Source organism: Pangasianodon hypophthalmus, chromosome 27 (genome assembly GCF_027358585.1).
Source record: "Pangasianodon hypophthalmus isolate fPanHyp1 chromosome 27, fPanHyp1.pri, whole genome shotgun sequence".
NCBI lineage: Eukaryota > Metazoa > Chordata > Actinopteri > Siluriformes > Pangasiidae > Pangasianodon > Pangasianodon hypophthalmus.
In genome coordinates this window covers 15,627,684-15,644,802 of record NC_069736.1, presented here as the reverse complement: position 1 = coordinate 15,644,802, position 17,119 = coordinate 15,627,684, and the positions used below count along the sequence as shown (strand labels likewise).

The 17,119-nt window shown below is 39.7% G+C and overlaps 1 protein-coding gene across 12 annotated transcripts in view; it reads left to right on the top strand.

Annotated features, from left to right (window-relative positions):
- Positions 1-17,119, top strand: part of acaca (acetyl-CoA carboxylase alpha) — a 40,607-nt gene that overhangs the window by 16,230 nt on the left and 7,258 nt on the right. For 2 of the 12 annotated variants that reach the window (XM_034300728.2, XM_026922232.3), the window contains exons 28-45: positions 709-732; positions 2,858-3,001; positions 3,339-3,441; positions 3,963-4,070; positions 4,155-4,211; positions 4,685-4,726; positions 6,119-6,334; positions 6,679-6,834; positions 6,934-7,158; positions 8,179-8,334; positions 8,692-8,838; positions 8,979-9,248; positions 9,456-9,553; positions 9,712-9,832; positions 10,365-10,475; positions 14,469-14,612; positions 15,264-15,384; positions 16,751-16,847. In XM_034300728.2, the coding sequence (XP_034156619.2) occupies positions 709-732; positions 2,858-3,001; positions 3,339-3,441; positions 3,963-4,070; positions 4,155-4,211; positions 4,685-4,726; positions 6,119-6,334; positions 6,679-6,834; positions 6,934-7,158; positions 8,179-8,334; positions 8,692-8,838; positions 8,979-9,248; positions 9,456-9,553; positions 9,712-9,832; positions 10,365-10,475; positions 14,469-14,612; positions 15,264-15,384; positions 16,751-16,847 (2,340 nt within the window). Of the gene's footprint in view, positions 1-708; positions 733-2,084; positions 2,223-2,857; positions 3,002-3,338; positions 3,442-3,962; positions 4,071-4,154; positions 4,212-4,434; positions 4,480-4,684; positions 4,727-6,118; positions 6,335-6,678; positions 6,835-6,933; positions 7,159-8,178; positions 8,335-8,691; positions 8,839-8,978; positions 9,249-9,455; positions 9,554-9,711; positions 9,833-10,364; positions 10,476-14,468; positions 14,613-15,263; positions 15,385-15,775; positions 16,179-16,750; positions 16,848-17,119 lie in introns of those variants that run through there. The other 10 variants (XR_008301092.1, XM_034300722.2, XM_034300721.2 and 7 more) reach the window with 10 other exon arrangements.

Here is a 17,119-nt window from a genome sequence, read left to right as displayed (position 1 = left end):
CCATTCCACCTTTCTGTTGACACTTTGGAGGAGGACAGGAATAAAGGGAAGAGGGAAACTGCCCAGGGATTTTCATCACTAACTTTGCATAAACATAAGCTAAGCTCCGCTTTCAGGATTAAGGTGTATTCTCTCTATCAATGACTTCATAAAGAGTGTTTAATACATTTTATATCAGGGCAAACGCTTTAATAGTGGTGTTGCAGAAAAGATTCTGTATCTGATTGATAACTGAACTGGACCAATACGATTTGTGCATGCTCAGCATGTTGGCTCTGATTAGCCTTGCTTAACCACTCCCACTCTCTCTTCACTTGCACAGCTTGAACTAAAAACCATTTACAATATAGCCAAAAACAAAATGGCTGCCTGCTTGTAAAGCCTGTTCTCAAACACATTTCATTTCATTGCATGCCTCACTCTTGACCTTCTCACCCTTTTGAATCAGCACTTTTGAAATCTTGAAATGCTGTGAATGTTGCATGTGTGTGCGAGGGAGGAGGACGCAGTCTCTAGAGTGGTATAGTTTGGTGATTTTAGGACATTTAAAGGAGGAGGGCGTTGTAAAATTGTTCATCTTTTCTTTCTATCTACTAAAGAAATATGTAAAATATTTAAGTGATAATTAGCGTCACACCATTTGAGACTGCCTCCTGTCCCTCTTGGCCTGACACTAACCGATCAATAATCAATGTTATTTGATTGCAGAGGGAACATCCCCACTCTAAACAGGTACAGTACACATTCTTTCTACTGTCAACCAATATGTCTAGCAGTCTGTTCCGAGTAGTGTAGATCTAGAGTAAGTAGTCTCAAAAAGCAACATGGCCAAACACTTAGGCATCCTATCCTATGGACTCAAAAGCATGCTCTTCAATTATTTTTGAATTGGAATAGTTGAATTACTGCTAGCACACTTAGAAATCCCCCCTAACCTGTCAGAATAGCTCATATTCACTAACTGACCAGATTTGGCAGGAAATATACTGAATTTTTATGAATATAACTTAGAAATTCTGTCAGATTAGCTCATGTTAGCTAGTGGACTAGCTTTTAGCAGTAAGTATTGTTAACATTAAGGAATATGACAGAAATCCTCTCAGAAATTCTGTCATGTTAGCTCTTTTTTGGTTATGTGGTTAGCTTCAGTAAATATTCTGAATATTTATGAATATGATTTAGAAATCCTCTCAAATCCCTTTTAGGTTAGCTTATCTACACTAGCTGACTAGCTTGAGCAGTAAATATTCTGAACATTTATGAATATAACTTAGAAATCCTGTCAGATTAGCTCATGTTACCCAGCTGACTAGCTTTAACAGTAAATATTCTGAACATTTATGAATATGTCTTACAAATCCTCTTAGAAATCAGGTCAGCTTAGCTCTTGTTAACTAGCTGGCTAGCTTTAGCAGTAAATATTCTGAAAGTTGTATTCAGCAGTAAATATTCTGAAAATTGTCTCTCTTTTTTTTAGCATTCGTCTTACACATCTGAAAGAAATGTTGACATTTCCAGAAATTTTCTCTCATTTCAGCTCTTACTCAACATTTACACTGACCTGATAACAGACTTAATGTCAATATGCTAGCTAATGTGATGACTTCAGTCCTTAGCTAGCTTATTCTAGCTAGCTTTTTTTGGCTCTATATTGAAAAATGTCACAACTTGTTGACTTTAACTAAAATACTGATTTCCACATAAAGAATGGGTTGGTGGGTGTAAATATGTTGCAGACAACTCTAGTTAAGAATTTTTTTTTATTTTAGATTTAACAGCAGTGTTTGCCCATGATACTTTTCTAGTATATGTATCTGTGTGTGTGTGTGTGTGTGTGTGTGTGTGTTTATGTGAGAGAGAGCGTGTCTGAGTGTATAAATCTACTGCTGTGTACAAATTCATTCAGAATTTTAAAGCCTGATTTTAAGACTCCAAAACTAATTTAGCATGGCTTATTGTTGTGTTTATGTGTGTAATACGGTCCAGACATCATGCTGGTTTTGAATTAAGTGTCTTAATTATTGAGTTTAATTGGGACGTACCCCTTGCCGAGTGTGTGTGACTGTGTGCCAATGTTCTCTCAGGAAATTCTCTACACCACTACTGGACAACAAAACTAAATCTAGAGCAGCTAACCGTCGAGCCAGTGGTGCTAGAACTGCCACGACTAGCTATGACACCTCTACGGCTAGCGCAGCTACATCTAATGACCTTGTGGACAGGTAGAATGAGAACAGCTCACTGAGTTAGAGCTTTTAAATCCCAGGTACTGTTGAGTGCAGTGTAAGGACGCTGCGCTCAACAATGCTAAACATGCTAACACTGTGTGAAAGTTAACGGGAAACAATTAACATTTATTATTAGCGCTGGAATTTTGAGTGTAGTATTCCCCTAACATCTGGGATTGTTCTTTAACAGAACATGATGAGATATTAGGGCTTCTTTTAGGGGAATCATGGGCTATAAGGGTGAAGGAGTTCTCGGCTGCCATTTTGACTAACCCCAGAGTTTTGATTTGTTTTCTTGTCAGGGTTCATTTGGAAAACATCTTGTGGTGAAAGTGAGAATTTGACTGGTTTACAGGGAGCCATGTTGTCTTTGGGTTTTTATTTTTTTTTTTAATATATATTTTCCATTTCAACTGTAATTTGCCTTATGAGATGCTTTCAGTAGAGTTTAAGACTTTATATATTTGAAGATCAAGCAGCTCTTAAGAAGGCAAAGCTGTTCGCTCACATCTTGTAGGGCACAGGGTTTATTACAGGGTTTGTTAACTGATTGTGTGTGTGTGTGTGTGTGTGCGCGCGCCCGTGTGCGTGCGTGCGCGTGTGTGTGTCTGTGTGTATTGCACTCTCAGAATGTCCTTCTCGTCCAACCTGAACCACTACGGCATGGTACACGTGGCCAGCGTGAGTGATGTTCTGCTGGACACCTCCTTCACACCGCCGTGTCAGCGCATGGGTGCCATGGTGTCCTTCCGCTCCTTCCAGGAATTCACCAGGTGTGTGTGTGTGTGTGTGTGTGAGAGATGTGCATCTTATATATTTACACTCTTGTAGGAGTATTTAAAACAAAAACTAAACAATAAATTGTCCTCACTTTTCCAGTAATATGTAAAAAAAAAAATAATAATAATAAAAAAATTTAAAAAATTTGTCATGCTTTTATTTTTACAGAAATACTTAATTGTATTTGTGGGTTTGATATATTTATTAATAACTGAAATACTTTTAACGTAATAGATTACAGATGTGATTTGAATTTTGAGTGTCATACTTTGACTGGACATATTCAATTTTCAGTACTTCTTATGAGGAATGCACTTTTTTCCCTCTCAGAAACATTAACGACATCCTGAGCTGTTTCTCGGACTCTCCGCCCACCAGCCCCTCCTTCCCCGAGGGGGGAAACCCTGTACTGTATGGAGAGGAAGACAACAAGGTGAGGCTAATGTTATTTTTTTGTAATGTTATAAAGTTATTTCCTTATTTGATTGCAGCAACAGCTCCAGCATCACACCATATAACAACAGGGGAACTCTACTTCTTGGAAGTTGCCGCTTTAATTCTGACTTACAAAGTGCTAACACTGGAGACTCCTTCCATAAATGCTAAATAAACATCTCCTCGCAGAAAACTTCACCATGTCAACAATGACACACACTTTACTATGGACACTATAACATATTTGAACGAGCACATTAATACGAACCTTTGATTTGCCTTATAGCTGGAGCTACATTCCAAGCCGTCCAACATTTTCTTTGCTCATTTAAATTCTAAATCTGTTGAAAGTTATCAATGCCGATTATCAAATTTTGAAAATAAGAAACGTTGAGAAACAATTAAAAATTAGAATCGGTGCCTGGCTCTAGGGGAGATCTGAGAGTGTAAATGCAGGAAAATGGTGTAAAATACTGATTAATTCTGCCATGTTCAGCAAGGTGTCTTGTATGTTTGTAGAGCACACTAGATGAACCCATCCACATCCTGAACGTTGCTATTAAGACCGACAGCGACATCGATGATGACGGTTTGGCTGCCATGTTCCGGGAGTTCACCCAGTCCAAGGTAACCCCATTTCAGACTCTGCAAAATTGAAAGCTTTTCTCTTTGCCTCATCTAAATTTATTTACTGGAATCTTTGCTTTTCAGAAATCGGTGCTGTTTGAGCACGGCATCCGGCGGCTCACCTTCCTCGTGGCGCAAAAGGTAAGAACTACGTTTCCTCAGGATGTAGCACGGTTTTGTTCTTGTCCCGCCATCCCGTTCCTCTTATCCGTGTCCGAGCTTTTACTAAAATGATCCAAGAATGTGAATGCAAATGATGTTCAGACGGAAACCCGATCTTAATTCAGACTCAAATCTAGCTGTTCCACTGCATGTTTCTTTCTGTCTCTCCATCGCTTTGCTGTCTCGACGCTGTTACTAACAGGATTTCAGGAAACAGATCAACTGTGAGGTGGACCAGAGATTCCACGTGAGTATTTCTGGGTGATTTTATGTAAGAGAACAGATCTACAAATACCGGTCTCTTCTTAACTCATAATTGCAGCTTGAACTGATTCCAGTTGACTGATCGCCAAACAATTTGACTTTAGTCGTAGACAAATCCCTGAATGCTTTGGGGTTTGTTTCTGGGGCATATAGCTGAGGTAACTGATGTTTTCATTTATCTTACACAGAGGGAGTTCCCGAAATTTTTCACCTTCCGTGCAAGAGACAAGGTGAGTAAATGTTAAGTGTAAGTGCAAACGTAAGGCCTGGTGTTTACATGTCGGGTTACTTTGCTTACATTGTTTTTGATACTGACAGGTTAAACTGATAAATAACAAACAGCAAACAATTTTGGAGTACAACAAAAACAATTGTAGTAGCTATATGGGCTGGTCCAGATATAGTTATATTTAATAAATGATTAAATGTGTCCTTAGAAATGATAAAGTTTATCAAACTGCAGTAAAGCAGCAAAACTTCTGAAAGAAAGGATTTCATAGAAAGAATGAAGGGAAAAAATTGGAGAGAAGGTCTGGAAGGAAAGGAAATAAGGGAAAAGAAAGACAGGAAGGAAGAAAAAAGAAAAGGGGGGAGGCAGGTAGGAAAAAGGGGGGGACAGAAAGAAAGGACAAACAGACAGAAGGAAGAAAGGGGGGAAAAAGACAGGAAGACAAGAAAGGAAGGTAGCAAAAAGAAAGAGAGGAAGGAATGAAGGAAAAAGAAAGAGATAAAGAAAAGGAAAAGAAATGGTGGGAGGGAGGAGAGAAGAAAAAAGAAAGAGGTGGAGTGAGGAAGGAAAGAAGACAAAGAAAGGAAGGACAGACAGAAATAAGGAGGAAGGAAGAAGGGAGAAATGAGAGTGAGGAAGGAAGGATGAAAAGAAACAGCAAGGAAGGAAGTAAAAAGAAAGAGGAAGGAAGGAATGAAAGACTCATCCTTCTCCAAGACAGAACGATGAGGAATCCACTGTAAAAAGTGTCAGTTTCATTGAGCACAGCGGTTCATTTTAAACCGGGGTGTGACTTGTTTTTCATGGAAAGGATAAAAGTTGCTGTTTTATTCATGTCAAAACAGAGCTGTTATCTGGAGTGTCCTTTCATCAAAAGTGTTCATGTTCTGCCCATTTGGTAGGAAAGTTGAACACTCGGAAGGCTTTTTTCACTTCAAAACCGTTCTTTCTTTTCCATAACGCTAGAGTAGAGGAAGTCCTCCCCTCCTGCGCCTGCACTCTCTCTGATAGCCTCTCAATCATGGTTGATAATGGCTCCTCCTGACTGTGATAGTTTTCTAAAATGGTTCCACCAAAGCTCATTACTTTAATGAACTTTTTAATTATTTTGCCCATTTGAGAGAGATGACGTCCATTAGCTAGCTGTGATTACCTACATTTACTAAATCTAGCCTGCTATTAGCGCTGGGGGAGGGGAGGGGGGTGGGGTTGGGTGGAGAGCACCACTTTCTGCTCTCATACACTCCGAATTTAAAACAACTAATTTCGCCCTCTTCTTCTCCAGTTTTCTTTTTTTTTCTTTTTTTTTTTTTTTTTACTTACCTCCCCATGTTTCTAGGAAAGTTGAATGTTTTTGATGACTTGTTTTACGTGGTTGTGTGTGTGCTTCCAGTTTGAGGAGGACCGGATCTACAGGCACTTAGAGCCAGCGCTGGCCTTCCAGCTGGAACTGAACCGCATGCGTAACTTTGCGCTCACCGCCATCCCGTGTGCCAACCACAAGATGCACCTGTACCTGGGCGCCGCCCGCGTGGAGGTGGGCACCGAGGTCACGGACTATCGCTTCTTCGTGCGCGCCATCATCCGCCACTCAGACCTCGTCACCAAGGTAAACACAAGCACGCTATAGGAAAAACATGAAGGTTCTTCTTCTTATATTCCTCCACACAAACACAAAGGATTTTTTTACTCCACACAAACATACAGGATTTTTTTTCAGGCTAGGACTGTTTTTGAGCTTTGCTAGTCACTATTACAAATAAAGAAAGTATTTTAATTACACAGAAAAGAATTATTCAGAGGTTACTATTGATTGAAATGTTTTACGTAAAAGCTACGAGAACTTTGAATGTTTTTCTAGACATAACCATTGCTTTAAATATGTAAGGTTGGCATATTGGTGTCGTATTATGTGATTATTATTATTTTTTTTCTATTTGTTGTGCTTTTTAGGAAGCCTCTTTTGAGTACCTACACAACGAGGCTGAGAGACTGCTCTTGGAAGCCATGGACGAGCTGGAGGTGGCCTTCAACAACACCACAGTTCGCACAGACTGCAACCACATCTTCCTCAACTTCGTCCCCACCGTCATCATGGATCCCTCGAAGGTTGCAAATCTTTTGTTTTTGCTCAATAATTCAGCATTTTATGTTGCTCAAATACAATAGTGAACTCTAAGACTGAAATATTGTGTGTGTGTGTATCAGATTGAGGAGTCAGTGCGCTCCATGGTGATGCGTTACGGCAGCCGTCTGTGGAAGCTGCGCGTGCTCCAGGCCGAGCTCAAGATCAACATCCGGCTCACGCCCACGGGCAAGCAGATCCCCATCCGCCTCTTCCTGACCAACGAGAGCGGCTACTACCTGGACATCAGTCTGTACAAGGAGGTCACGGACTCTCGCACGGGACAGGTGGGGCCCAATGACCGCCAGGTGGGGCTCACACGTCTCTCACTCACACACACACATACACACAGACACACACAGTTTAATGGTTTTAGCACTAATGTCATCATTTTTACACTCTTCCACATTATCACAAGAAAGCAAGTAATCAGTAATGAGCATACTAAGACAAAATAAAAATGTGTTACAAGTTTTTGTATTTTAATTTCTACAGCAGATGAGGTAGGTCTCTTCATCATGTTGTCTCTTCAGGTGTGATTTGTCCGCTGTAAAGTGTGCACTTGCTAAAGCAATCACATGCATAATTTTATGCTATATGTATTAGTCGATGTTTACCTTCTATTGCCAGTTTTAAAAACAGTTCTTTCAATAATGTTATGTTGTACTTACTATGCTATCCCTGTTTGGAAAAAATTTTCAATTGAGTTTATTTTACGTAATTATTTTATGTATGATTTTTTTTGTTTGTTTGTTTGACTTTCATCTATTTCATTTATAATCAGATTATTATTATTATTATTATCATCATTATTAACTTTATATAAATGTATTTTTGTATTGTATTTATTTATTACAAATCAATGTATAAAGTTAAACCAAATTACCTTTATATAAATGTATTATTATACTGTATTAACTAATAGTATTTAATCAAGTTTTTTTAATCAAGATTTTATCAATTATTTATTTATTGTTTTATTTTAAACCACTTTGACCTTTATCTCAAACAAAGTTGATCTAGAGAATAAAAAAGAAATAATAAAGAAATAATTAAAATAATTAATAAATGATGATAATAATAATCAAATATATCATGTTAATAATTATGTAATATTAGCACAAACTTTGATGATTTATGCTGAAAGAAAGGCTTTAACTGTGTGTTTTATGCTTAAACCCAGACATCAGTATCGTTCATGCTCATGTCATTACTGCAGTGTGCGTCAGACCGCTGTTCTGTGTGTGTACCAGGAAGGGATTGCGTGTATGTTCTTTTCTTCTTCTTTAACACTCTTTGCCGTTTTTTTTTTTAAATTGTTATTCCAGATCATGTTCCAGGCGTACGGAGACAAGCAGGGGCCTCTTCATGGCATGCTCATCAACACGCCGTACGTCACCAAAGACCTCCTGCAGTCCAAACGCTTCCAGGCCCAGAGCCTCGGCACCACCTACGTCTACGACCTGCCCGAGATGTTCAGACAGGTACACTCAGCAACAACAGCAATATTAATAATAATGATAAAAAAAACAAAAATCAATAGGAAAACATCTATGTAAAAAAAAAAAACAGATGCAGGATGAAAAGTAATGGAAAAATAAACAGCATGTTAATGGACATGAGTGAAAAATAATCAGAAATAACCAGTGCACAGAATAAAACTCATGAATCACTCAGTGATGTATTATATTTTTTATTTAATAATAGCAAAGTATGAAAGGTAGGTTTTGATGTCTCTAATTCAGGAAATTGTTTTTGGGGGGTCATGGTGTAGTGCTGTGGCTTTTCTTTCTTTCTTTTCATTTTCCCTCCCACTTTCGTTCTGTCATTCATTCATTCAGGCTCTGAAAAAGCTGTGGCAGTCCATGGACGCGTACGCTCACCTGCCCAAGTGCCCCCTGCCCTCTGAGCTCCTGACCTTCACTGAGCTGGTGCTGGACTCGCAGGGTCAGCTGGTGCAGATGAACCGCCTGCCTGGGGGCAATGAGGTCAGACTCTTAGCACTATGTACAATTTTAACCAAATGGCTAAAGTGAAACATTTAGATGTCTTGTTAAAGTGAAATCATTACAAGAGGCACCAGATGAATCATGTGCACTAAAGGAAAGTCTTTAACTGTATGTTGTAGATTGGCATGGTGGCATGGCGGATGACCCTCCGGACACCCGAGTACCCTGCAGGCCGTGAAATCATCGTGATCAGCAACGACATCACCCATAAGATCGGCTCTTTCGGGCCGCAGGAGGACGTCCTCTTCCAGCAGGCGTCGGAGATGGCGCGTGAGAGTGGCATTCCGCGCATCTACATCGCTGCCAACAGCGGCGCCCGCATCGGCCTGGCAGAGGAGATCAGACACATGTTCCACGTGGCCTGGCAGGACCCGGCCGACCCGTACAAGGTGAGACACTCCAGTGTGGTGTGCGCATGTGCAGATAATCAGTGATAAAATACCCTACAATATTCAATATTCTACAATATGCACCTTGTGAACACGTTCAAAATTCTCACTACAACTACAACTACCTGGTCAGGAGTATAGCGTGCATTTGATGCTCTAAAATACACATAGAACTTCATACGTGGGTTATTTGGTTTTGTCTTGCAGGGATTTAAGTACCTCTACCTCACACCTCAGGACTATAAGAAGGTCTCAGCACTGAACTCTGTGCACTGCGAGCACGTGGAGGACGAAGGGGAATCGAGGTGTGCACACAATTATGTTTTCATTTGTTCATGCTGTTATGCAAATGAACTTAAAACTGAAGTGCTAGTACTCAGCTATGCACATTTAAAGGGTTTAATATAGAAAGAGAGTGTGTGTGTGTGTGTGTGTGTGTGTGTGCATGCATGCGCGCATGCAGGTATAAGATCACAGACATCATCGGAAAGGAGGAAGGCTTGGGTGTAGAGAACCTGAGAGGCTCAGGGATGATCGCTGGAGAATCATCACTCGCTTATGAAGAGATCATCACCATGAACCTGGTACGCTTGAAACACGCACAATGTTTTTTTTTTTGTTTTTTTTTAATTCCAATTCAGCATTTATTAGAGTTGGGAAATAAGACAATTTTTTAAACTCATTTTTGCTCATTTTCTTTGTTGTTAATAATTAAAGACTGAGTGGACACAACTGATTTAATGTTAAAAATTTGCACTAAATATTTCGCATTGAAGCATTTATACAATATATCTTATTTTTTCTTCGTTTTTGGTGATAATATATTTCGTAGACATTAAATAAAGCATCATTAAACACAGTTTTTCACGGATCTTTTTGTAAAATGCAACACTACTGTCATGTATTGTCGATTTTTTTTTCGTATCACCCCTAGCTTATATTCATCTTGAGTATTAGTAACATAAACAATTTTTATGTTCAGCCCAGAAGATAGCTGTAATCATTGTAGCTGGTGTTGCTACTACTAATTTCACACACTACTCAGTTGTTATGATATTTGATTTTAGAGTGTGATTTGGTGTTAATTCAGCATGTGTGTGGCGTCGTTTTGCTCAGGTGACATGCAGGGCCATCGGGATCGGAGCATACCTGGTGCGTCTAGGCCAGAGGACCATCCAGGTGGAGAACTCGCACATCATCCTGACGGGAGCCGGAGCCCTCAACAAGGTGTGTGTGTCACTGCTAGAGCCATTCCTGATTGTCCCAAATTTCTTCTGACTGAATGATTCCTGCAGTTATCCAATCATGTAGCAGCAGCGCAATGCATAAAATCATGCACATACAGGTCAAGAGCTTCCATTCATGTTCACATCAAACATCAGAATGGGAAAACGGGATCTGGTTGTGGGTTCCAGAACGGTTAGTTTGAGTATTTCAGAAACTGCTGATCTCCTGGGATTTTCACATACAACAGTCTCGCACGGAATGCTGCGAAAAAACCAAAAATCATCCAGCGAGCAGCCGTTCTGCAGGTGGAAACGTTGATGGTAACTCAACACAACTCTTTACACCCGTGGTGAGCAGAAAAGCAACTCAGAATGCACAGCACCTTGATCCTTGAGGCGTTTTTTTCAGGATACCATTTTCAGAGAGATGAAAATAATCGTATTTCTACAGTAACAGCTGAAACCATTTTTAATAAATAATCCAGCACTTTCCTTAACAATATAATTTTTTTGACAATATCCTCTTAAAAAACAGGAATAAACTATTTATACACAAATCCTTTACTGTAACAGCTTAGAGTTGTGAGATATCTACGTAAGTGTACTTCAGATCGTGATATTGCATAGATAAGCAAATAATTCAATTTTACAGTACTAATGCAATTATACAACAAACTCCAAATCCATATCCACAAATCAGTTAACGGAAATAGAACAGAGAATTAACAAACAGACCTATGTCTGGAATTATTCTAACCCTAATGCTGAAACCCGTTTGAAAATATACTCTATAATCGGTTCCACTTTCTGACCCGCTGCACGTTAATTGATGCAGCAAAAACCATTTTCCCCTTTTAGCCTCCCGTATACAAATGGCCGTCATAACTGTTTGCTCACATGCATAAATTTCCACGCTGCCCCGGCAGATAAGGGCAGTTTAATTTGCTCCCGCTTTAATTGCATCAGTAAATTCAGGCCGTGGAGTGCAGCATGGTGACAATGTAGGATCTGTTTTGTTTTGTTGTTTTGTTTTTTTTTTCTTTCCCCTCAATCAGATTCTCTCATCTGTGACTCAATAGATTGCTGTTTGGTTCGTGCAATTAGTACATCTACATTTTGATAGCAAGGAATGTTATGAATTGGTATAAAGGAAAGTGTATTTGTTCCTCGAACAGGTCCAGGGAACAACTGCGTTTCATCCATTTCCTTATATTTGCTCTACATATTTATTAATTATCTGGATCAGTGGTAGCTCAGAGATTAATGTGACCAGACGGTCATGAGATCCAATCCCAGCACGACCATTATTATTCTCTTTACCCTCAGCTCTGTGTTCAGATTGTATTCCACCACACATAGAAATCATTCTGAATTGTTTGCCCATCAATTTCACATTTTCCCTCCTCAGTAATCTCCAGCTTCCTTCTTTACTTCCTTCCTTCCTTCCTTCCTTCCTTTCTTCTCTCAGTGTCCTGCAGGTCTGGTAGTGTTAATAGAAAAAAAGAATTGTGACGTCGTTATTTGCATAGAAATAGCTTGATGCCCGAGGCTGGGGAAAAGGGCACGCATATCATTCCTCGGGAAACTATCTCTCCATTGATATCCATAGATTTTTTTTTTTTCCATTTCATTGTGGTTAAAATGCTACTTATTGCAAAAAATGGTTTGCTTTGTCCCTATTTTTCAGTTCCGTCCCTCTGTATGCGTGGATGCAAATGAAATTAAATGAGGTTCAGTAGTCCTGTGCACTAAACCTACGCCTGACACTGAAATCCACAACAAACGTAACACTGAATTTAAACTGAAATTACGCTAGTATGCATTATGTATTTACTACTACAGCTAGCATTGCGTTTGCAGAGAGTTTAGCCATTATGGAGGATTTCACTGAAGGAACAAGGATGGTCAAGAGACTCGGCTTGTGCATCGTCTCTACATGATCTTACACTGCCATGACATCCAGGGACGTTTACTCCGATTATATCATGGTATATTACTTTTCTGACTTTTATGCGTTTTGCGTCGAAACTCTGAAATTTAACACTGAAATACGCTAGTACGAGTCATCCCTTAAGATATGCTGAAAGAGCTGTCTCGCTCTCTCTTTCTTTGTCTCTCTCTCTCTTTTTCTATCTGTCTCTCTCTCTTCCTCTCTCTCTGTCTCTCTCTGTGTATCTGTCTCTCTCTTTTTCTTTCTCTCTCTGCCTCTCACTGTTTCTCTTTGCATATATTGCTCTCTCTTTCTCTCTTTTCCTCTCTCTCTCACTGCCTCTCACTGTCTTTCTCTGTGTGTATATATCGCTCTCTTTTTTTCTTTCTCTCTCTCTCTGCCTCTCTATGTGTATCTCTCTCTTTTCTTTCTCACTCTCTCTGTTTCTCTCTGTCTCTCTCTGTGTATATATCACTCGCTCTCTCTTTTTTCTTCTCTCTCTCTGCCTCTCACTCTTTCTTTCTCTCTTTTTTTTCTCTTTCTCTGTCTCTATGTATATATCTCTCTGTCTCTCCCCCTTCTGTTACTCTGTACCTCTCTCTGACTGTCTCTGTCTCCTCCTCTCTGTCTTTTTCTCTATTTCTGTCACTTTATTTCTCTATCTCTCTCTCTCTCTCTCTCTCTCTCCCTCTCCCTCTCGGTGTTTTTTGAAAACAGTTATAAATGAACAGTTTCTGCTAGGCCTGTAGTCATGCTAGTCTTATATGTATGATCATCCACAGAGAGAAATCATTTCTGGGCTACATGCACCGAGTAAGAATCTTCCTGCTCATTTTAGATTTTGGCCTTAAAAGAGTAAAAGTTGATTTTTAAACAGTAAAACATGGTGTAATGGGTTTATCAGGTCAGTGGAGTGACCAGGAGGTCAGAGCACACAGTGACCCTTTTCATTATTCTTTATGAGCTCCTCTGGCTCACAGGCAGGTGCTAATGTATCCAGTGTAAACACTCGATAGCTAAACTTCACACAGCGCAGAGTACGGCGGAGTAATTTATGAGCTTTAACGGCTGCTCTTCAGTGAGCAGAGGTCTTAGTGCTCCACAGGCTTTGAATAAGTCAGCGTCAGTGAGTTGGAAGCCTTCGAGCACTGACGTGATAGCCGGGGTGATGGTGTCATCCACACTGAGGGAAGCTGTGTGACTGCAACAGAAAACACACAACGTTCACACTCCAAAAACTAAAACCAGATTTGTTTGTAAAAAGTGGTGTTAGTCAAACCTGCTATGAATTTCTACCTTTATCATCATGTTGCTGAAGATTTTTAGTTTTCAAGTTAAAAGGAAAAAATTAAACATGAAGAAGGTTTCTAGGTTTCTTAGTCATGTTTTCTAAATAACCAGTGAGATCGTTTATGAGATTTTCTAAATATACTTCTAAATAAAAATCTATTTGAAAAATCTTTTTTTTTTTTTTTTTTTTAAATCGCATTAACCCTTAACTGACCTTATTTAATATCTTAGTTAACATGAACATTAATAGCATTAATACAGTAGAAATAACATTAACAAATTAACTAACACACAGAAGTGAGGCTGAAGCAGGGTTTAATATTTACACTTGAGGATCATCCTGCTGTAATTTAGTTCTGGATCATTTCTAAGGACTTTTTTTTTTTAATTCAATGCCAGTGCATTTCATTAACGTTTAAATAAACCTCAGTTAATACATGCATTAACTTATGGTTCATTTATGCTGATGTTCATGGTTTAAAGCATTATCAAAAAAATAATGAAAAAAATATCAAATGGAGTAAGTAACTAAAAAAAACGAGCACACAAAAAAATGTATACCAATATAAATATAAAATATATAAAATATATGCAATATAAAAGCAGGTTAAATTCTAAAAATCTAGAAGTGTGTTTGACGTGTTTGCTCTCCCCCTCTCTCTCTCTCTCTCTCTCTCTCTCTCTCTCTCTCGCTGTCTTTCTCTCTTTCTCTCTCTCTCTCTCTCTCTCTCTCGCTCTCGCTGTCTTTCTCTCTCTCTCTCTCTCTCTCTGCAGGTGCTTGGCCGGGAGGTTTACACGTCCAATAACCAGCTAGGAGGCGTGCAGATCATGCACAACAACGGCGTCACACACACCACGGTGTGCGACGACTTCGAGGGCGTTTACACGCTGCTGCAGTGGCTCTCCTACATGCCCAAGGTGGAAAATCACATCCACTGCACACTGTTTTTATCAGATAGATGTGTTAAAAGACCCAGACAGCTGATGACATCATGAAAGCTGGTGACATCATGAAGTATTGGTGACGTATTGATATCGGTGCTCTCTGTCCACGCTGTGGTAAAAGCTGTGATGTCATTAGATATGACTTTGTGAGCATCAGCTAGATATATAAAGTATAAGTCTGGTCACATGTTCAAGAAAAACTAACATGGAACTTAATTCTATAGTTCAGCATACATTAAAAAAATGTTATATGTTTTATGTAAGGTACAGAATAAAATACGGTAGGCATGCTTTTATAGGAAAATAATCAACCACCATGTTACTGTTACCAAAAACAGCGCATTTTTCACTTTTTATTCCTCCTTACATCACAGCAGCATTTGCTGACAAGTACAATTTTTTTAATTTATTAAAGAACAACTGGACAAAAAGTACAACACTTCATACTTTTTATCCATTTAGAGTTACGTATAATGTAGTGGAACATCCATGAAACAAGTTATTTACAGAAAACTTCACCATATTGACGCATTTTTAAAACTGTAGTTTAGTTTGTGCAGTGGTCTTCATGAGGTATGGATTAACGGCATATTTTAAAAAATAATTATTCATTTTATTTTTCAGAACACTTCGAGCCCCGTGCCGCTCCTGGCAGCCAAGGACCCCATCGACCGGCCGGTGGAGTTCGTACCCACCAAAGCGCCATACGACCCACGGTGGATGCTGGCAGGAAAAGCCAATCAGAGTGAGCACACACACACACACACACACACACACACACACAGTATACACACCTACACTCGTATACAATCTGCATTTATTTTCCCAACTTGCTCTGTTCAACACTTCATGTTCAATTCATCCGCATTATTTTTTGCATTTTCTACCAGTATTAACAGAATTGTAAAATAATGGTAGAAAATAAATGAAATAATTATCGGATGAATTATAGGATGAAAATTATATTTTATGTATATTAGAGAAATTTAACACATTTTTAAAGAACATAAGGATTTGGAAGGTTTTTGTGCCTCCCGTGTTTAATTGGTTTGTGATGAAATCAGATAGCAGTGATATTGGAGAAGAGTGTGTGTGTGTGTGTGTGTGTGTGTGTGTGCGTGTGTGTGTGCGTGTAGCGCATGGCTGAGGGGTCAGGAACTGCACCAGTAGATCACTGTAGACTCGCTGTAAGATGTTCAGGCTCTGGGTTCACAGAGATAAGGCCGCGATGGATGGCCCACGCTTTCCAGCCAGGAGAGATTCCACATCTCTATAATTACAGCAGAGGGAACGAGACACGGCCTCGAGCCCAGACACACGGCTTAATCCCACACTGACGTCATACCTGCGACTTTGTTGCTGGAAAAAATTGTGAAATCTTGGCTGCCAGGATGACTTGTGGAGATGCTGATGAACATGTGACCAAAAAAACAGACTGTCTACTCTGTCTAAAAAGAGTGAAACTGAACAGTGATGGAAGTAAAATGGCAGCTGAAGTTATGCAACACAACTCATTTCTACAGTATTCTATAAAAGCAGGTTTATACGTTTCTCTAACAGACCTCAGCACTGTGGAAGTGTCTTTCTGTCTCTCTCACTGACTGACTCTCTCTGTATGTCTCTCCCTCTTCATCTTCTCTCTCTCTGTCATTCTCACTGTCTCTCTGTCTCTGTTGACGTCTATATCTCTGTCTCTCTCTCTCTCTCTCTCTCTCTCTCTCTGTCTCTTTTTGCTTTCTCTTTTTGTATCTGTCTCTCTCACGCCCTCTCTCTCTCTCTCTCTCTCTCTCGCTTTCACTCTCTGTCTGTCTCTCTCTCTCTCATTCTCACTGTCTCTATCTCTCTTGATGTCTATATCTCTGTCTTTCTCTGTCTATCTCTCTGTCCCTGTCTGTCTTTCTGTCTCTCTCAATGACTCTCTTTCTCTCTGTCTCCTCTCCCTGTGTTTCTCTGTATATGTCTCTCCCTCTTCCACTTTCTCTCTCTCTCTCTTTTTTTGCTTTCTCTCTCTGTCTCCATCTCTGTCTCTCTGCACACATATCTATCTCTCTCTTCTCTCTATTTTTCTTTTTGTTTCTCTCTTTCTCTCCCTCTCTCTCTCCCTCTCGCAGACCCTAAAGGAGCGTGGATCAGTGGGTTCTTTGACTACGGCTCGTTTATGGAGATGATGCAGCCGTGGGCACAGAGTGTGGTGGTGGGCAGAGCTAGGTGAGTGTATCTATATAAATACATTTAGACATAATCAAGGGACACATACTGTACTGACATCGTTTATTTCCTATTGCCATTACACTAGAAATGCAGGTCACTAAACCTTCCTAATGATTAAGCTCTCCTTCAGAGCTACTCCTCCTCTCTCTGACCTCACTGACCTCTGACCTCAGTACCTCCAGGCTAGAGCATTTGTCCAGAAACACACCCAGCTCTCATTAGCACACTTTAAAAGCTTTTCATGGAAACCATTAGTTCTTCATCAGTCT